Genomic DNA, 21,844 nt, shown 5'->3' with positions numbered 1-21,844 from the left:
TCAAATGAGCATTGAGTGACCATTGGTGCTCGACCCAGCATACATGGAATCCCAATTGGAAGAGTCAAGTATGCAGTGCAAAAGGCCGTTATATTTCTCTTCAGACCCTCATAAACCATTGTTTGTTGTCCTACCTGGTAGAGCAGTGTATCCAGCATGCTGATACTGAAGACCCTGCCTGCTGCGAATGGCAAGCGGAACATGAATGCTAAGTTGGAGCCCTTATCTCGTTCTATCTATAAAAAAAAAAACAAGGAAAAAAATATATAGGTTAGTCTCCATCTGGTATGGTCCTGCTACAACAGGGGTCGCAAACACGCGGCCCGCGGGCCAAATGTAGTTTGAGGCCCCCGCCTTGATATGAAAGTTTAATGTTAGTGCGGCCAGCGCAAGTTTGATATGGATGCTGTATGGTATCATGTACCCAGAAAAAAATTATTACGTTTGATTAATGTTCATGTTAAAGGTTAAATAACTGTTAATAGTTATCCTCCCTATCTGTGTGGAAGTGGTAAGTTTTTGGCTTTTTAAGTCTAAAGGAAATAACTTGAAGGCTACCGTTTAGGTCGCTAGCTCTCGAGTTTGCGAGTTAGCATGTGTCTCAAGACCCTGCAGTTGCGCAATATGTTGTAAATAAAAAAAGTATAAATGTGACTATAGTTGTGTTTTGTCATGTCTACAGGGCTCTAATAATGCTTTGTTAATTTTAATCTGAAAAAATTATTTGTCTACCCACCAACTATATGTGGTTTCTTAAGTTTTTATTTGCCGTTTTATTATTATTATTATATTTATTTATTACTGATTGATTGATTTTCTTTATTCTTGATTTGTTTATTCATTTTTCATCTTATTTTGTACAGAACAATAAAAATTAAGATATTTGAGAACAGTGGAATGTTTTATCAGAGCTTTTATTGTAGAAAATCGGAACCAAAGCACTGAAAAAGTTTGTATATTTTTCTGTTTTTAATAAATGCGTTGTTTTTTTTGTGGAAAACCTGATGCGGCCCAGCCTTGCCCAGACCCTAGCTCCAGTGGCCCCCAGGTAAATTGAGTTTGAGACCCCTGTTCTACAATATGCTTGGCTTGCTCTATGTTGAGGTGGACGACTCACCTTCTCCAGCTTGGAAAGAGCAAGCGAGTAGCAGTCCTTTGCTCTGAACTGCATGAACCTCATGTTTGATGGATGTGTGAGCTCAGTAATGATGCTGAGGCTGGGGAACAGTCTTGACAATAACACATAACAAAGTTGAAGCCAAGCAGTGCAAAATAAAATACAACACTGTCGTAACATTCTCTCTCCCTGCTACCTGAACATAGTCTGGACATTGACGATGGTCTTGGCGTCTGCCATGTAGTCTTCTTCAGCACTCATGGTGCTTTCCTTGTCCACAACCACCAAGTTGTCAGCATAGATGATTCCACACTGCAGCAAGTTGTCCAAGCTGAGCCATTATAAGAAAAAAAAAAAAACCCTGCATCAATTTAACATAATTCAACTACATCAAATGATGATGAATTCTATAATTATTTCAACACACGAATATTATGTTTAAGATTAAATATCACCTTAGCTTTAAAAACTATGATAATTATTTAGAAATGTTAGTGTAAAAAGTCAACATTCTGTTCGAAACATCACTGTATAACCCTGTAAAAGATAAAAAACAACCATTCAAAAAGTTAATGGCTTCAGATTTTCACCATTAGCTGACGTCAGAATGGAGGTTTTGCTCTCAATGAGCCATTAAGACTGAGTTCACTAACATCTTCTAATGACTGTGACTCAACCACGTACTTATCGATGGTGCCGGCCATGAAGTAAACCATTGGGAAGCAGCAAATGGCCTCTAAGAAGTGGTTGTCTGGCCTGCGGGAAACAGGAAACATCACTGGTTAGCATCCCACATGCATCACTACTGAACCCAGATAGAGATCATGACATCGTGGGATGGGATTTCCCAAAGTAAATTTGTAGGCATGGCAGCAGCGCGGTTGCTGATATATTATTAATTAGTCATGTATTATGTATTTCAAAATAAAGAGGGTCAGGATAGCAAGCAGTTGTATGACCATGACATCTTAAAAAAAAGACTTACTGGTAGTCCAGAAGAAGCACAATAGGGTTGAGCTCCTTCCGGGGTCGATAGTATGCTCGCAGTGGGACAATGAAGTTGTACAAACCGTTGCCTGCTGTTTCTGCAGACACTATAATCAGCTTGTTCTTGAAGCCATACGCTTTGGCGTCTTCAAAGCTGTTGTGAGTACAGCCCTGTCAGTAGATAGGAAGTGTTAATTCGACGGAGGTGCTACATGGTGTGTGTTTGTGTTCGTCCGTGTTAGAGGACACACCTTGTCCAAACGCAGGCAGCAGAATGGAGCTTTCTGTGGAAGGAGATGGCACAAGGTTGGAGAGCTCCCGATGTAGGGAGAGTTGGGGGGGTAGCCCTTCACAAAACTGCCAAGACATAAAAAGAACAATTTAATAGTACTGTCAATTAACTATAACTTGCATCATAAAATTTAGACTTATCCGAACAAATATGCATAGAGGATATAGTCACAGTTTTGACTTTACTGTATTACTGCATCACTACCTAATCACCACAAGATGGCACTGTGGTACTTTCACGCACGTGCATGAGAACTACTCTACTGATGTATGACTTGGAAAGTGATAAAGTAAAAAAATAAAATAAAATAAAAAAGAAACCGATTTACTATACTTTGATTAACAAACAGGTTGGACTAATGAGATTTTATACACCTTGCAAATTATTTACTCTAAAGTTTGCCCACCTAAATGAACAATTACAATCTATGGACACAATCAAAGAGCCATTAAATGTTCCCTATTATGCAAAATGTATTTTTTAATCTAGTTCTAACAGTAATATGCGTCCCAAATGTCTGTTAATGACCACCAAACATGAGAAAAATGTTAAAACATGACTGAAATGTTAGTGATTAGCTCACACAGCTATGCTAGCATTGCTAATGTTTGTGCCCTCCCGTGCCTCCCTAGTTATATGTTGTTGAAAACACAATCATGGGACGTCTGAGACCTATTTAAAATAGTTAAAATATGGGGCCTTTAAAACCTTAAAAAATCATAGTAGTAGTTTGCAGTATGTTAGCATGAGTGATATTGGAAAGGGACGTGTGCAAGAATGGTGGTGACCTGCTGAAGCCTCATGACCACTGAGAGAGTGTATGGTGAGCTACACACATGATGGAAAGTGCTGACCTCCCCTGCATGCCACACCATGTTCATCATTGTCACGTCCACTCCATTCACCATCATGACACACTGATTACATGTCAAGTTCATCTATCTCCCTTTACGGCCGGAGAGACATGAAGTAGGCGTGGGAACAGGTGACATCAATCCTTAAGAGAGTCCATTATGTTATAGCGAGGCCTATTCGGAGTGAATGATCAGACGCAGCGGCTGCATCACCGCAGCAGGATTTATTCACATCTCACATGGCATCACTTACTCAGACCCAACAGAACCCTCCTCGTCTGATTGATTGGTCTCATCCTCCGATTGGTCACTGAGGAGGTCACAGGGAAGAATGGCAGAGGAGTCTGCGATTTCCAGGACTGGCGCGATGCTCGGCCTGCGGCTTCCTGCGCCGTTCTCCGTCGGCAAGGTCAGTTTGCCGGTTTCCTCTGGGGGATCGGGGTTCTGGAGGTCGATGGCCACAGTACCTGAATGCAACACAGAAGACCCTATCTAGTAAATTGGATCCAATGGGGGCTGGATAGTCTTTCAACAAGATAATACAGAGAATAGCATGTAGCATCGGCCTGCACCAAAGAGGTAATGATTTCATAACCTTAGGCTTTGCTTGTATGCAGCATCCTGTTGCAGTTTTTTTATCCTCTTACTCATCTCATTTCGTTTCAACGGTTGTTGGTAAAATGCTTTATAAATAAAGTTGTTGTCATATGGTAAGGTAATTATAAACTCTTACTTTTGTTTATGCCAGGGGTTTTCAAAGTACATTCAGTCTCCCCTCAAAGACAAAAGAAGAATGTTTTGTGACATTTTCTGTTCATCCCTTATCATCCTAGGAACTAAAATCAATGCATATTGCCTTTCGACATAGCTTAGGTTAGCTTAGCAAGTCTTCCTTTCAAGTCGTTGGGAGCCTCCCACTTTGAAAGTGGGGTAAGAAACTGTAAAACCAAATTCAAGTTCCATTAAAATCAAATAAAAAATTTTCCTCAAAGATGCGGAACTCTATTGCACTTGAGTACTACAACTCCAAATAACCCCACACCAGTGTTGCTTGTACACCTCAATTGTCCGCCTTTTGGGGCAAATCAGAAGCAGCATGACATGCATTTCCCAACAAATGTGCCACTGATATAACAAACCAGCCATTTTGTACAATGACGTGTGATATATGCACAACACATATATCAGATACGTACATGACATTGTTAATAGCATCTGCTAAGTCGATTAGTACACTTGTGTAGAAGGTGATATGTCATGCACAAACTTACCATACGAAGTGGCCTGATCAACTTTTACAGGTCAAAGAAAAAAAAAGCACAACACAGTAAAGTCAGCCAGGAAAGTAAAAGAAACAAATAAGGAAAACAATCATGCACAACTGTTAGCATAAAGCGCTTGCAGCAGCCATTCAATGCCATTTCGAGTGAGTAGACATCAACATCTTTTCATGAGTCATGTACTGTATCATTCCTTCCTGCTCTCACCCATGCTGGCAATGATGCTGTGCACGGGCAGCCGGGAGGGGGCGTCGTATAGGCCGGTGACGGGCAGGCTCTTGTTGTGCTTCTCTTCCTGTTTGAAGATGAAAGCTGAGTTCTCCTCCTTGGTGATGTTGATGTAATAGCAGGTGTCGGTGGCAGCCATGATGTGACGGGGGCCGGGGTTTAACAGGATGCTCTTGTTGTCATCCCGCCTTACGCCGATCAGACAAACACCGTACCTGGCAGACAACCAGAAAACTGGTTTATTAATGCATGAGGTACTCCTGCAACAGAGGTGGATGAAACTCCTTTAAAAAAGCTTTATTATCTTTGTAAGGTAGTTTTAAATTATACAAATGTTGCATTGCATTTCATTTGACTGTGCATAAAGAGGTTTGTCGTGACTGTATAATCTGCTATATTATTCAAATGTATACCCATAGAGATTTTGCTTACTTCTTATGAGCATGGAAAGAGGCGTAAGTGAAGCTTTTCCCATCATACTCTCCAAAAAACTTGCTGTCACACAATCGAATGTGGTAGACTTCGTTCCCGGAGCAGCGTCCGTACATTCTTTGCCACTGCTCTGGTGACAACTGTCCTTCCCTGCAGACGTAATAGCAGAACAATGGATCACATGGATTGATTTCTGTACAATAGTAAAGATGGGAAATTAAGTGCTACTATATATTTAGCAATCAGTTTTCCAAGGCATTTAATTAGCATTTCTATTTAGTCCTGTCATGACACCAGAAGTTATACGGTCTAGCCTTAGTGGACTGCAGATAAGATGTATCGGTCACCTTGTACAGACTGTGAGACCCAGCCAAATTTATAACCTAACTAACAAGGAACAGTGGATGGTTTGCGTTGACAAGATGACTGTATGATGTATAAATAATTTGCCATTGATCAACAATATATGTGCATAATAATGAGTGTGGCTTCTAAAAGACAAAACACTGGCAGGTACAGACTATAATCCTTACAAATATGTACAACTAATCACAGTTGTCAGAGCACACCAGTTAGTTAAGCTGCAGTTGACAGGACATGAGCATTAGTTCCACCCCGCTTGTCCTCATTGGAACACAAAACAATGCAGGCAACAGCCCTCAGTGGGATAAGTTAAACTGTTGTATGTGAAACTCACTGTCCTCTGGAGGTGTGGACGAGGAGTGTGACGAGGGTGGACATGGCCGGGCACACGCAGTTCAGTGCAAGCATGGCGTATTTGAACTCCTCCTCACATACTACATGGTCTGTTTTAAATGGGATATTATTGGTAGACATACATATATTAGATCTCAGGAATTGTTAAGCAAATATGCCAATATTCTTGATAATTTAATTGAATGATGACGTCCCAAGACTTTTGCCCAAAAAGTGTAACAGAACCTTATGTACTGTACTTACCAGCAAATTTAACATGGAATTTGTTTTCCGGTTTGAGAATCTGGACATAGAGAGGACAGTTGGGAGCAAAGTCCTTTGCGGCCCAGGCTCTCAAAATAGTCTGATGATCCTGTGAGGGAACATTTTCATCAAATTGTAGTTAAAATCACAGACTTTTATTGAAAGACAAAATACTGCACATTAAAAGAATGCTAAAGGGGACCTATTGTGCTCACTTTCTATCCTTTGTATTGAGTTGTGGACTCCAACAGAGCAGCTACACATGATAACCCGCAAAGAAAGCTTTCTAGGTCTTCCAAAATCTGCGCCTATTCCAGCTGTATTTCCTGTTTTAAATTATTCCACCCGCTGCCCACTTCCGGGCACGCCCACTCTGTTGTGATTGGTCTTGGACTTGTACAGCTAACCATGCTGCCTGTTAGATGTTTAGGAAGTGAGTAGTTAAGTCATTTGATGCATTTATGGGTGAGCAGAGGGATTTTGTATTCAATCCAGGATGAGAAAAAGCGCCAATGCAGTGATTTTAGGGTGGGAGTTATGTGTTGATATTTATGGATTTTCATTCGGAATCTGGTGTTTTTGGATATATACGATAATGTTTGGATGCCCTTGCCTGAGAGTCCGTTGAAGGTGAACTAGAATATAGAAGAGGAGCGGATCAGGTGATGGGTGCTAACAAGGAGTTCCATGGTTTTGTAGCTGTTAAGGTGGAGGACGTTATTGCTCATGAGTCTGAGCTACAGATGGGTTTTGGGACTGTTTTTTTGTATAGTTATGTGTCATCGGAACAGCAGTAAAAAAACAACCCAAATTTGTTGATGATACGGACTTCAGCTCACAGAAGAGGAGGACGTATAGTGTATACCAGAAAATGACAAATACGGGTGTAACTTACAGCAGCAGTTCGGTCACCCTCGTTCCTGCTGCTGAGGATGAAACAGGCCTCAGCGTCGTCCATTCTGTAGCATTGCAACACAGATGAAGGCAGAGTCAGCTGTACAGTACCTAAGACAGACTATAAGCTATATTCTGTAGAAGCTAAAACAAAGGTATTGCGGTTACTGTATATAGTATTTGTAAGAGATAAATTATCGCTGGATTTGCAATATTTGGTCTGAAAAAATTAAGGTCGCAAATTTGTGTTAAATTGTAAATATACTCACAAATATAACAAAAAAGACATTAAAAAAAGACATTTCCATGTTTTTGAGAGTTAACCACTACCCACTTGGCTCTCATCAGGTCCTGGTCTTTGAGAGCTGACCCTTGAAGATAGATGACCCTCTGAGACCATAGAGGTATCTGGAGGATACGGCGAACTTGAATGTCTATATCAGTTGGACACAGGATCACCACATAATAATCCTACAAAACAGAGGACCATGGGATCACTGACTTAAATAGTGTGTACGTTCCAAAGATCCAAAAAGACAAGATGTGTTCTCTGTATGTATACCTGTAATCTGGGGTGAGCATAGAACTCATTGAGAAAATCCATCAGCAGGTCTATCTTCAGGGAGCTAACACACAACACCACATGCTTCTCTGTTTGTGCTCGGTGGCGACTGTAGTTTCCTCCCAGTTTTTGGCTCTCCATCCACAAGTAGGCTAGTTCTTCAAACTGAAACAACAAAAATCAAATACATCACAACAAAAGAAGCTTTGTAATAATGAATAGTACTTCTGTTCATTTCAACATTCTTACCTGCAATGGGAGCACCACCAGCGCCACACAGATGAGGATGACCACCAGCAGTTGCGAGGGCCAGATCTGTGGCGTAACATCTCCATAGCCCACAGTGGAGAAGGTAACGATGCAGAAGTAGAAGGAGTCAAACAAGGTCAAGTTCTTTCCAGCCCTCTCAAGGTGCTGGATGCCACATGCTCTGCAAAAACGAAAGAAGAACTAGGGCTCTCAATCGATTAAAATATTTGATCATGATTAATCACATTTCTTGTCCAAGGTTCACTCAAAATGAATCACATTTAACCACAACTAGAAATAAATATTTAACTATAATAAGTGGGGACATCTCTTTGAGGGAAATTAGAGATTAGATTTGCAAATATAACGATAACATCAAATTTTATGTAAACAACTATCAATTTTGGAAATATGGGCCCATCCATCCATTTTCTATGCCACTTATCCTCACTAGGGTTGCGGGGGTATGCCTATCCCAGCTGACTTCAGGTGAGGAGCGGGGTACACCCTGGACTGGTTGCCAACCAATCACAGGGCACATATAGACAATCAACCATTCACAGTCAGATTCATACCTATGGACAATTTGGAGTCACCAATTAACCTAGCATGTTTTTGGAATGTGGGAGGAAACCGGAGTACCTGGAGAAAACCCATGCATGCACGGGGAGAACATGCAAATAGACAGAAATGATTAATTACATTAAAGTAAATTTTATTTGATTACAATACTGTTACTATCAGTTAGAAATCCCCCAGTTTTTGAATGTCTAATGTGAGCGGTGATTTGTCCTACTTTGTTTGACGGTCTTTGAACGCACCATCTACCGTTCTCCGTGCACAGATGGATGTATTTTGGTTGTATAAATATACAACAAGAACCAACAAAAGAGGACAATAATTCACTTTGGTGAACATTAAAAAAAAAACGTTAGACTGAATACTTTATAAACTGAAAAAGATTTGTATTCTTACCTTTTATTATTATTCTACCAGCCTTCTTTTGATACCTAAAGAAGTCTGATCACATGCTGGTATGTATATATAATCCTTCATGCTGACAGTCAAATTCATTCACTCATTCAGCAGAGCATGAAAATATGTATCTTGTATGCATTTGATTTTCTGCTAGCACTAAGTGGTACAAAGTTCTCTTAAGTAGAATGACAATTCACTTACCCAGTGAAGACCAGACACAGTAAAGTGCAGATGAGGATAAACACCTGGTTGAACATGGCCGAGTGTGTCCTCTGAATGGCACGATGGAAATCATTCTAGGAGCAGGACACACAATCAGTTTATACAGTATGTGGGTATATCAATAATTATTGTTAATAGTTGTTCCTTTTAGTATGTACTGCATGTCTCTATCTCTCTGGCTTGTTCCTGTTCTAACTCCGAGTGCCAGTCTGCTTGGCACCAGACAAGGCCATCTGCTCAATGGCAGGAAGCACTTCCTCTAACAAGGACACCTCTGATTCTTATGACATGTTCTACCTACATAACAACCTGGATGACCATGTAGTATGATATACTTCACATTAAACACAAATACAGCTTACTGGTTCTTGTTGGGACATATAAAAATGTCAACATGAAAGCAGCCTGGACTACTATGCTACTATGAATGATAATAAACGTAATATGGAAGTAGTAGCAGTGTGCTCGGCATTACTTGAAGCGTGTTAAATGATGACAAAGCATCAGATAATGAGGCTTACACATTTGGAAGTGAGCCCTGAAAAAAGCTTTGTGTTACTCTGAACCCTGAGTTCTACTGATGTCAATGCGAGCCAGACTTTCTTATATGGGTTGCAGATTGTCTGCATCCACTAAAAACAGACCAATGTACAGTAAAGTCTTGTTATATCCATATTGTCGGGAGTCGGAAAAAATATCGATATACCCGGACTGTCGATATATCCGATCCTGCGCCGAACTGCATTAAAAGTGGGCAATAATGCACTCGACATTGTTCTATACTATAGAACAATGTCGAGCACATTGTTCTATAGTATAGAACAATGTCGAGCAGCTTAAATCAATCTTTGCTTAAGGATTTCAATACCAAAAAAGAACATGGCGAACGGCTGCTTCCAGTCAACTTTATTTTTCACACTTCCACCACCAGAGCACAGCACACACACCGATTCCCGCACTTCCTGGTTCACAGGTCATGCTCAACCCGCCCCACATAGCTGGCCAAACACATGCCTGCAACAGAAGAACCAACTGCGTTCGTGGTTTCTCTCATGTGTATAGAATCTATACTGTGTGTATAGAATCTATACACACGAGAGAAACCACGAACGCCAGCATGTACATATGAAAAACAGTGATTATTGCAAGCGATAAAAATATATCTGAATACAACACAATTAAATACATGTATTTGTACGCTTGTGTCTTCGTTGGAATAGGTGTGTATGCTATGTCAGTTGGTTCTTCTGTTGCAGGCATGTGTTTGGCCAGCTATGTGGGGCGGGTTGAGCATGACCTGTGAACCAAGAAGTGCGGGAATCGGTGTGTGTGCTGCGCTCTGGTGGTGGAAGTGTGAAAAATAAAGTTGACTGGAAGCAGCCGTTCGCCGTGTTCTTTTTTGGTATTGAAATCCTTAAGCAAAGATTGATTTAAGCTGCTTTTGTATCGATATAAGCAGACCAAATTGGCTGGCGGGAGATGAAAAGGGCATCGTAGTAACCGGATTATCATAATAACCGGGTATCGTACTAACGGAACTAATTATATCATAAAAGACTAGAAATTTGCCGGGAAATGAAAATAGTATCGTAATAAGCAGTAATTCGTTATAACCGATATCGATATAACGAGACTTTACTGTATTTGGAAGTCATTGGGAGCGATTGGGAGTGTGACCAATCACAGCAAAGTGGGTGTACCAAGAGGAGGGCCGGTGGTGGAGTAAATTAGACAGTTTAGGTGAAAGGCAGGAAATCCATGGAAAGACTGCGGAAAGAGGTGCAGAATCTGGAAGATCAAAAAAACTGTCTGTGCAGGTTATTGTGTGTAGCTGCTCTATAGGAATCTCCAACTCAATATAAAGCGCCAAACAGGAGCATAATAGGTGGTTTACACACTCTTCAAACCCTGCAATCCAACCTACTTTGGTGTTCCCAGCATCACTGTCAGTTTTTCAAGTTCAACTGCTGCCGTGCGCGTTAATAATAATTTGACATTTGATTGAAGTTACTAGATTTGTCAGATTAAAACACGTACTGATGTTTCGGACTTGTCCAGAACCTTAATCGCTTTTATCATTAACATCATCAACGTTACCAATGGCAGGGTCTGTTTAGAGCAGGTGCCCGACTACAGTGCACCATGGCAGCCACAGCAGGTGGTTCCATACGCTCTAGGGTGTACCACGCCTCTCGGCCGAAGTTAGCTGGGGATAGGCTCCGGCATACCCCGCGACCCTTGTGGGGATAAGCGGCATAGAAAATCACGGATGGCTGGACTTTCCTATTTACGTATGTCTCTGGTGGGTGTGTCCTCTGTGGGAGATCACAGTTGGCTTGCTGTTGTTACTGTTGCCCAGCGTGAATGACCATCCTGCATAACAAGAGGTCGGTTTCCTGCCTGGTGGCAAAACAGCTCATTAGCGGCCACTCTTCCAGTGGAATGAGACAATCTCTGGGGAAGAGATGTCAGGACTTTGTTGTTCAAAGTGATGTAGTCATAAAGTAACTTGCCATTTTTATTAACCAATAGGTTTAGTCTTTATTAAAAATTTATGGTTTGTTAAATTGCACTACAACAAGCAGCTGGTGAAATATGCATTTCATATCAGCAAACAGAAGCCGCAGCTGGTTGCACACAGGGTTCTTTAAATTCAAAGACATGAACACACGTCTTGCTTCTGTCACCAAGCCTTCTAATCTCTATTCTAAACAAAGACTTAACTGGGCTAACTTGAACAAATGGTCTTGGATGAGCAAGTACACCACTCTCTATATCTGTATCTGTTCACCCATCTGAATTATCTGTATACGTATCTGTCGCTGGAGTGGACGGGGCATAAACCAGAGGTGGGCGTGGTTTGACTGAAAATGGGTGGGATTTATATCAGTACATTTTTTTAAGTCTGAAATTGACATGGATTGATCAGAAGGTGCAATATTTATTATTATTTCACGATATGTGTTCTGTGCATGTGTATAAGCGATCTGGAAGACTTTTGTAAGACTGAAGTTGGTGATCCGTGCATTCAAGCGAGGTTTGGAAAAAAAAAACACCACCAGACACAATGAGCTGTTTGCAGTTTTCTTGTGAAATGCACCGCCTACAAAACAAGTTTAGGACGTGCATACTGCAACATGTTGAAAGGGGTGTAATATTCGACCATAGCCATACAGTGTTTGATGCCGGTAATGTGCAGGTGTTCCTAATGTTGTGGCCAGTCAATGCGGCAGTCAATCAGTTATGTTACCACTGCCTGTGCAGTCGTTATAAACGAGTATCTGGCACATCCCTAATATTCACTGTGGAAAGCCAACTCATTTGCTGCCAGGATCAGAGGAACACATACATATGTTGGTGGAACAATGTGTTTTGGTCTAAAACGTATACTTACAATCATATTTTCCAGGGCCCCTTTGGCTAACCAGCAGTTAAGAAAAACAGGAACAAATATATTTCTTAATGGAGGCCAGAAGATCTGAAAGGAAAAACAGAGTGATATTACGAGTCAATGCAGCTGATCACCATCAAGAGTGCACGTGGGAGGTAAATCAGTCAGCTGTGGGCTATTTTCATCCTTCAGCTGAATAACAAATTGATTTTGAACAGAATAGGAAGGTGCCCCTTGTAACAAGCAACACCCAAGGAATGTCTAATCAATTAGTAAATTACTTACTGTGATAATAAATGGCACTGTATTGATCATCTCCAATATGAAGGATATCTGGAATATCTGCTCCCAAATGTTGCCCTGAAGAGGAAATGGATTAGATGTCAGCAACATTTATACACACATTCCAATGTATGGTAGGAATAAAAACACCCAGCCTATCATTATCATAAAGTTCACCAACAGAAAAAAAAAACAACGTGGGATCGATGAGGCAGAGAAGCTGAAACAAACAAAACGCACACAACCTCACCAAGAAGTTACGTGAGTTCAGGAAAAATTCAAGGAACTGGGAGTGCAAACTACAAAATCTAGATAAATGAGTACTTAAGTTGTTGTAACTTGCTGTCAGAGACATTAAGGAACTGGACAAATATTGCCTGCAGTTAATAAACACAGTGCCCTCATGTCCAGCTTCTGAGCTCCGCGGCACCAGCGGTGCCTCTGACAAAGTGTGTCCGACAATGAGTGCTCCTTCTCGGGCAGGTGAGGGTGGAGGAGCACTAGCAGTGCCAAATCTTTGAATTCATACACGGTAAGTCAGGGGTCTCCAGCAGCTCCTAAACACTCCTCAATTAGCTTGCCAAAACCGTTATTAATTTATTATCAACTCCTACAACCGCTATATTAGGTCACTAAACAGACTGGACTTTGGCTGGAATCACAATATCCAAGGAAATACAGCTGGAAAAGGTGCAGATTCTGGAAGATCTAGAAAGTTTTCTGTGCGGCTTATTGTGTTCTTTACCTTGTAGCTGAGATATGTGATGAGCATGGTTTCCAAGAAACTGATTAAAGCCACTGTCACCTGAGATAGAGCACAAAATAAGATTGGTGAAAGCTTGGAAATGGCAAGACTTGCTGCTCTCTCCTTGAATCTAACAGTAAAAGAGTAGATCCAATTCTAAAAACTGGGTACAAATTATATATACTCACTTGTATGCCCCACAAGGGATCAGGTCTGGTAACCCACAAAATCAACTTCCTTTTAAAAAGAGGGCATATGAACATCTAAAGTCAGTAGGGACAATGAGGCTTGGTCATTTTTTAAAAACGGGAACTTACCAGTGGATTTCTGGCGACTCTGTTGATGAATTTGGCCAGCTAGAGTTTCTAAAGATTGTACTGTGATTCAAAAATAGAAAAACGGGAAAAATGCATCCATGAATCAATAATATAAATAGATTAATGGTATGGTGAATGACACAACTCTCACCATGGATTGCCATTGGTGTCGTTGGGGTTGTCCAGGGTGACTCTTACTGTGTAGAGGACACAGGTGAGAATCTTCAGGGAGAAATTGAAAAGGCGGATCCTCAAACCTGTGGAAAGACAACATTTTCTGTAACGACAAATTTTCCTCAGGACAGCAGATTCCAAATCCTGAAAGAATAACACAGAATAACGCCAGAGTTTTCCTGGGATGAATACTGCAGCGCTGCACTTACAAAAATTAAAGGGATAGTTTGGATTTTTTGACATGAAGTTGTGTGAGCCCCATCAGCAGCGTAGTGTATCAACGGTGACTTACCCCCACTTAGTCTAGTGAGCCAAGTTCTGGTCTGGTTTGGTGTTGAAGAAAGTAGTTGAGGCTAGTTGGTGGGTTCAGAAAAGCAAAACCGCTGGACACAACAAAGTGAGACGTTACAATCGCTGTGTTGTTTTCTTCTCTTCCTTAGTATCAATGTGTGCTCCGTATGTGTTTCACAGTGCTCTCACTTTTGCGTCGCAACAGTCTTCATCCCCACATGTAAAAACTGTGACCAAACTGACCCGAACTCGGCTCATGGGATGGAATGGATGAAAAGTCACTGTTGATGCGCTACATTGATGATCGGAAATAGAAGCTGTTATTTCTTTACACGAGGCACAGTCTAAAATTAGAATTTAATAAGAAGACTAAAATCCACCCTCGGCCATCCCTGTGTGGAGTTTGCATGTTCTCCCTGTGCATGCGTGGGTTTTCTCCGGGTACTCCGGTTTCCTCCCACATTCCAAAAACATGCTTAATGGTTAATTGGCGACTCCAAATTATCCATAGGTATGAATGTGAGTGTGAATGGTTGTTTGTCTATATGTGCCCTGTGATTGGCTGGCGACCAGTCCAGGGTGTAGCCTGCCTCTCGCCTGAAGACAGCTGGGATAGGCTCCTGCACCCCGCGACCCTTGTGAGGAAAAGCGGTAGAAAATCAATGAATGAAGAAAACTAAAAAAAACAAAAAAAAAGTCATAATAGAAAGTCTAGTCTCGTGGAATATAGAATCTGCAGTAATTTTGCAAAAATAAATGTAAAATATTAAGAGAAAAAATTCTAACAAGAAAAAGCTGCTGAAAAAGCTGTAATTGCTTGAGGGAGGTGCTCGCTCCACGTGTTATCATCAATGTTAAAATGATCTGACACAAGCCACAATGTTACCTGCTGAGCATTGATAGGGAGCAACCTGCCCCTGCAGCAAAGTGACATTTTCATTTAATTCTGTTATCTTTCTTAATAGTGGTGTCACAACACTGACAGGAAAAAAAAGAGAACAAGCCAAAATGGACAGTGATGGTCTGCTCATCCTTGTATTTCCTCATTAGAAAAATCTGCAGCTTGCCACTTTCAATGTGAGGCTTAATAAGAGTGCTAATGTAATCACCAAAACCCCATCTGAACAGAAATTAGATATATCATCAGTGAGTGTACTTTCCTGCACAATACTCTGCTCATCAGTTCCGAGCATCTTACCATTTGCATGATCAGATATTGGCGGTGTAGTGCTGGGTGTACTTACTTGACCTTTGGTTTTTGATGAAGAAAAGCTTCAGCCTCTCCTTGAAGGTGTTTTCGTTTACGTAGAACTCCACTTGAACCCTGCGGGAACAGTCACATTCTCTCTGAAATGTTTATATTCATAAAAAGTTGGTAAGTGAAGCATGTCCACAACACAACTTCCATTTCTTCCTGTCCTCCCCAAATACTGTAAAACTGACATGGCATCAGTGCAGACAGCAGCTGAGCTACAATCACGTAAATTAACCCCAAACATTTCTCCTGTTTACAGTATGATTACTATGCTAGCCACAAATTGCAGTGATATATAATAATATACCTCCTAGATATGGTTTTTAAGATTATTAGAGCATCATATAAACTTACACATTAGCATTAGGGGAGTTGCTGAATGGTGCTACTGTCACATAAATGTGAAAATACTTAATGTCGGCCAAAAATATGTATACTTTGCCTAAACATGCATTTGTTTTTGACTAATAAAATGCTGTTGTCAACCACAAACCAGTGATGATTTATTAATACATTTTGAAAAGGTGCAAATTCCAAACTCAATGTGACAAAGAACAACTGTAGTATTTTTTATTAGTTTTTAAGTCCTTGGGGACTCTTTCTACCTCTCTTTCTTTACCTCTCGCGGGTTTTGCACAATAAAGTTGCCCAGAGGAGTTAGGTTGGTAGCGTAGTAAGTCTGCTTGGTGTAGACCAACTTCCCAAAGCTGACATCATGTTATTCTTCTTCTTTTAAAAATCAATGCATATGAAACAGCATCCATAAATGAAGGCTGAAGGGAAAGCACCTGGTGGACCAAATGACCATTTAAGCTGGGATGATGATATCGTAGGTAGCTCAAATGAATACCGATTATGTAACGTAGTGTCCTTATGTCACTAATGAACACAGAGGGAGTTATTAAAGGAACACAGAGCTGACAAAAAGAATACGTGAGGGCACAACAGAGCTGTGGAGAAGATGAGTGAGCGGAAGGGCAATTGCAGCCGCCGACATAAGAAGTCTGAGTAGGAGGAAGGTAATAAGAAATGCAGCATCCCCCCGCTAATTCCCCCCTTGCATCCGAGTGGGTCGGTCGCCATGGATACAGCTTCCAGGACAGGAAATGCTAAATCACGTGTCTGTGCACTTTCAAAACAAGGAATTAACCTCAAGCTGACATGCTCTAACCCACAGTCACCATTATCACAGTCACACAAACACATCGCTGTGGGTAAGGCATGAGAACAATCAGAGGCATGGACTTTGCTTGATTACATGATGGCAGAGATTTGCAGGTGAGTCAGAGGATCAATAATTGATATGCTCCGGGTGGTCTCTGATGAAAACAGATGTCACATCGGACACAGGTGAGAGTGGGTCAATGTTTACCCAGCTTGCCTACAGCGGCGTGAATGTTCTTAGACAACACGCTACAACTTGTAATGCGACTCCAAAATAAACCCACATCTAATAATAATTGCTGTGATGTCACACTTTGTTTGAACTGGCTTGTACACTGTGCCTCGTGTTTGTTTGTCTGCGTTGCTGTGTGGGCGGGTGAGATGAGAGTAGTAGCACAATGCCTCCAACAATAAAACAGCGCTTATTGTTGTGTTATGTTTCAAATGGGCTATCAGCAATAGGATGCATCAATGTGCTTATTGGCCGTACAGCTGAGAGTGACAGAATAGGCTGGAGCCAGAGGCAATCAAACGCACTTGGTAGGAATAGAAGGGAGTGAAAAAAATCTATATAGCAAAACCCTGACGCTGAGACTTTATCCTGGTCTGCACCAAAAATGAAGATTATTTCTTTACATTCCTTAACTATTCACACACTTCTATGTGTAATGAACAAATCACAATTAATCTTAGATCTTCCTTGATGGAAGTAAATACCTCACTGTGAATACACCAGCAGGGATTTTTTCTATCATCCCGAAATTGTGATTGCTGAGAATGTATTTTATTTACATCTCACAGTTGCCATCGTGTTCACAATTACCGCAGTAATTAAGGAGTTCGACTGCTGCTGTTAACAGTCGCTGTCTCACAGCAAGACATCACAATTCGGCATGATCACAAATTGAATCATCTCACAGTGCCTTGTATGCAGTATAGAATAAAGTTTCATAGAAACATTTGCAGGCACTGGAAGCCACTCTAAAACTACGCCTTTCTATCATGAATATTCAATAGGCTGTATTGTCGTTTGTCATGTTCAGAAACTGGCCTAAGTCCACACAAGAAGCAAAAATACTGAAGAGGGAACTGCATAGGTTTGCTATAATCATCAAGAATGGAGTTGGTTGTCCAGCGGCTAAAAGGAAAAATCAACAAAGAAAAAATTCTGAATATAGAAAACACAAGAAGAAAGGAGCTCTGGTGAAGGTCCAAACACTACGAGGAACACAAAATGCACACAAATGGTGGGGGAGGCCGCCCCCCCAGGGATGAGAGGCAGAGTATACTTTCAGTGTTACTGCAGACCTGTCAACATCTACAAATTTATTGCACTTAACATGCAATTTTATTCTTGAATATGCTTGTATGCTTCACAGCTCTCCGTTCTGTTGCATTTTCATGGTTTCCGTTTTGAGTTCAGTCTGTACAGACCACATAAATAAATATACATTATCAGTTTCTCAATAGTATATTAAATCTTTCACAGGGTGGCATGGAAACATTTCTGTCCCCTGGGGAGGAGTGCATGACAGAAAATAATTGAGAACCACTGCTTTATTTATGCACGCTGACAAACTTTAGAGTAGTTTCTTCTTGATGATTCAGCATTTAAAAGCTGACTGATATAATGCAGTCTTCTGTGAAGCCTTTTAGACTCAAAGATATGTGCAGATGTAGCACCAAAGTGGATGTGGGAAATTTCTATGACAACTCCATACATCAACTGGCAACTGGCACTGGGATGACACCAGACTGGCACACCATTGCTTCCTGTTGACCATTGCAAATATGAAAATCTTGAAAAAAACTCGAGAATGTCCTTGTTTTTCTTGCTATGACTAACAAACTAACATACTGTAGATCCTTAAACACAGAGGAAATAAATGATCGGTCGCAGCCTTTCACAGTGTTGTGCCAGTAGCACAGACATGTCATTGTCCATCCATCCATTTTTTATGACACTTATCCTCACTAGGGCCGGGGTATGCTGGAGCCTATCCCAGCTGACTTCTCGTGAAAGGCTGGTTGCCAGCCAATCGCAAGGCATCGCTCCTTCTGATAAATGACATACATGGTCGTCAGACTCGCTTGCTACCTGCTAACAATGCACTTAGCGCACTAGTTTATTGAAATGATTACGACAGCTTTCCCGAAGGCTTTGGATTATGAACATGAAATAAAAACCTGATTGCTTCCTGTGATATTTAATGACAGCTGAGGCTTTTATCTGCTGGTAACCACAGGAAATACTTAAGTGAGATATCAGGTGTTTGGGTGGCGCTTGTTCCAGAAGAACAAACTCACTGCAGCAGATGGGTTAAAATATTTATGGGACGGATTCTAATTGTTTCTGGGCTTCACTGAGAAAATAAGGTGTCAACAACCTCTGCAAAGCATTTTACTGAATCAGCACAAGACTAGAGATGGCAGTAATGCGTGTACATCAACATGCTTATAGGCCAGGCCTTGCTATGTCCCCACGGATGGAAATCCATTTTCCAACAGTAGCACAGGATTGTAAACACATAAATATTAACTACATGGTTAATGATTGGTGTGACTACATCACATGAAGAACCCCTCCCAGACCCTGCTTCCTTTGTGTATGACCGTATAATCGTAGCATGCACAATGTACACACCTACAGTATATGTCTTGTAGTGTGTCATATACAGGGTTATATTGGCAGTAGTGATATATGGATCCGAAGACAGACAAGTCAACAAGCCATTAATGATACATCAGCTGCCTTTTCACCATTTGCTGTAGTGTGATTCTCCCTGGAGGTGTTGCCACAACAACTGTTGAAAAGGTAGCCATAAATGCAATATGGTAACAGTATCATTGCCCAGGTCAATGATTATAAAACCACCAAACATGGTTGTGATGGTACTGTGTAATGTAAACAGTGCCACATGTGCTTTAGTGTTGTTTTCCCAAACCATCCTTTGTGCCGTAAAGACTGGAAGACAAAACCCATGCCATGCAAGCATGATGCCGCCTGAGACTTACTGGGCATTGGTTGAGTCCATACTGTACTCCTCCTGATACCTGGATGCAGCACACATGGACACAGATAGGCGTGGGTTAGGAATGCAAAAAAAGAGGAAGGAAATGAGGAGAAAAGAAAGAAAAAGATTCCACAGCATATTGCTTTTGTTGGCTTGGCATCAAGTATCAACAAATGCCGATTGATGTCGATGAGGAGAAAGTCGAATAGATGCTATACTTTATGCAAACCATGGGAGACCAGTGGAGACACCTTGTATGGTGAACAAATATCATCTATTTAGAAATACGCAATTCTTTATTCACATTCACACTATTTGAAGATTGCAAATAGGCTGTTTTCCTACAGAGAACACACCTCATTCAAGTAAAATGTACAGCATCATGTACCACTGTTCAAAAAATTTTTACATATTTATGTTATGTTTCACTGACAAATGTTTTTAGTCAACTGATGAGATTTTTCACAGCGACACTGTAAGCATGTAGGTAAATACATAACTTCTACACCGTGATGCATTCAATCTGTTCATGCACTGTATACTTTAAAAAGGTTTTTAAGTGTGTGAGGTATTTTGAAGCGAGAAGGGGGAGGGTTCTGGAGCTGAATAAATATATTGCAATAGTGAGTCTTACTGCAAATTTTGAATTGAAATCGGAGGAGAACGCCATTGTTAAGCTAGCAGGAGTGCCCGGAACGGTAGGTTATAGCTGTGTGTGACAAATAGACATATTGAGGGGCTTATTTATCACTGAAGTGATTAATAACAACGAGGATCCACTCTATTGCAAAAAGGTGATCGTTTGCAGTCAAGGTTGCTTTGTGTAAAGGTTTCTGAGAGAGAGTCAATGCCATTGCTGCATTCACGCCTTTCTAAATGGGCTAATGGAACGTGCATTAAAGCCAGGGAGACCTGCATATTCTATTAATCAAACATTTTGCCATTTCAACAAGTAAATTACTCAAGCCACAGCGATTCAAGTTGTGGTTATGTAGTTATGACCAAAAGCTGCTTTTAGTGAAGTTCCAGCAGCATGAAAACAAGGGATGGTTATGGAGTACATACTGTAGCAACAACAATGTCTCTGAGCTTATTGGTGGTAATTTGACAGCACTTCCTTTTGCAATAAATATGCTATCTGGCTGCAAAAGCATTAGCAGTGGAGACGTTGACAATCAGAAATGATGTCCACATTAGAGCACGTATTACGATTAAGATTAGATAAAATAAGATTACCGTTGCATGTCCATCACATACAGTATCAAACCAAATGTTGATATGACCGAGACATTTAACAAAGGATATGATGCTCACCTCTGTGCAGCCGATGTAAAATCCCATATGGGAACTGAGCGAGCAAGACAACAAGTGGAAAGCATCACTTTGGAAGCATGCTTTCAACCACATTCCCTGCAATGGACTGACTGATGTGAAGAGGGAGGGCCTTGGGCACATGGGCATTATCTCAGCAGCAATTTGAAGGTGAAATGGGATTTGTAGTTTAACTCACAAGATTGCCACTTCATATTTTCTCTTCAGCTAGAGATTGATGCAAAATAAATCTCATCTGTCAGTGGGTGATTACAGAGTTGCACCCGTCACTTCGAGGGGCATGACGCACACACTACAGCTATATCCAAATAAAAATATAATGCAAACACATTGAATAAACAGGAAAAACTGTCAGATAGTTTCTTAGGGTCAGTTGTGCATAAAACACGATCTGATAACAATGTCAGCCAGTTTGCGCGTCACCATTTTGTGAGATGTCACACAAAGGATTGTGAATGATGGTCAAAATACCCCAAAAATGCAGCTCCACTATTATAACATGCCTTAATAAATGCATATAAGATGCATTTTTTGCATACAATTTGTGTATTGTTTCAAAAGATGACAATTACAGATAATGGAACTTTTAAAAAAGTGGGTCACAACTAAATCCCGGGTTGAGACCACATTTGAACCCCTGAATTACAACATATTTTAATGTAAATGTTACATTTGAGATTCAACCATCCATCCATCTTCTATGCCGCTTATCCTCACTAGGGTCGGGCGGGTCAGCTGGGTCAGCCTATCCCAGCTGACTCGGGGCACCCCACAATCGGCATAAGACAGATGATGTGAGACTAGTAGTGTAAAAATGTTTGTGC

General features: G+C 40.9%; 1 protein-coding gene across 7 annotated transcripts in view; it reads right to left on the bottom strand.

Moving 5' to 3' along the window:
- The window catches only part of LOC131127929 (potassium channel subfamily T member 1-like), a 51,554-nt gene that overhangs the window by 9,905 nt on the left and 19,805 nt on the right, over positions 1-21,844 (bottom strand). For 4 of the 7 annotated variants that reach the window (XM_078789670.1, XM_078789669.1, XM_078789667.1 and 1 more), the window contains 23 exons: positions 15,500-15,579; positions 13,942-14,047; positions 13,791-13,850; positions 13,662-13,710; positions 13,474-13,533; positions 12,732-12,806; positions 12,450-12,533; positions 9,035-9,129; positions 7,856-8,036; positions 7,607-7,771; positions 7,379-7,515; positions 7,046-7,109; positions 6,151-6,259; positions 5,888-5,996; positions 5,191-5,340; positions 4,738-4,973; positions 3,504-3,717; positions 2,356-2,461; positions 2,103-2,275; positions 1,802-1,873; positions 1,314-1,448; positions 1,118-1,229; positions 135-236 (listed from right to left, as the gene is read on the bottom strand). In XM_078789670.1, the coding sequence (XP_078645796.1) occupies positions 135-236; positions 1,118-1,229; positions 1,314-1,448; positions 1,802-1,873; positions 2,103-2,275; positions 2,356-2,461; positions 3,504-3,717; positions 4,738-4,973; positions 5,191-5,340; positions 5,888-5,996; positions 6,151-6,259; positions 7,046-7,109; positions 7,379-7,515; positions 7,607-7,771; positions 7,856-8,036; positions 9,035-9,129; positions 12,450-12,533; positions 12,732-12,806; positions 13,474-13,533; positions 13,662-13,710; positions 13,791-13,850; positions 13,942-14,047; positions 15,500-15,579 (2,674 nt within the window). Of the gene's footprint in view, positions 1-134; positions 237-1,117; positions 1,230-1,313; positions 1,449-1,801; positions 1,874-2,102; positions 2,276-2,355; positions 2,462-3,503; positions 3,718-4,521; positions 4,543-4,737; positions 4,974-5,190; positions 5,341-5,887; positions 5,997-6,150; positions 6,260-7,045; positions 7,110-7,378; positions 7,516-7,606; positions 7,772-7,855; positions 8,037-9,034; positions 9,130-12,449; positions 12,534-12,731; positions 12,807-13,473; positions 13,534-13,661; positions 13,711-13,790; positions 13,851-13,941; positions 14,048-15,499; positions 15,580-19,689; positions 19,729-21,844 lie in introns of all 7 variants that reach the window. The other 3 variants (XM_058070322.2, XM_078789668.1, XM_058070332.2) reach the window with 3 other exon arrangements.

Source organism: Doryrhamphus excisus, linkage group LG3, assembly GCF_037039965.1.
Source record: "Doryrhamphus excisus strain RoL-2023G ecotype Guam linkage group LG3, RoL_Dexc_Guam_v1.1, whole genome shotgun sequence".
In the NCBI taxonomy this organism is placed as follows: Eukaryota; Metazoa; Chordata; class Actinopteri; order Syngnathiformes; family Syngnathidae; genus Doryrhamphus; species Doryrhamphus excisus.
Note: the sequence above shows the minus strand (reverse complement) of the source record. Positions and strands in the feature narration are given on the sequence as shown.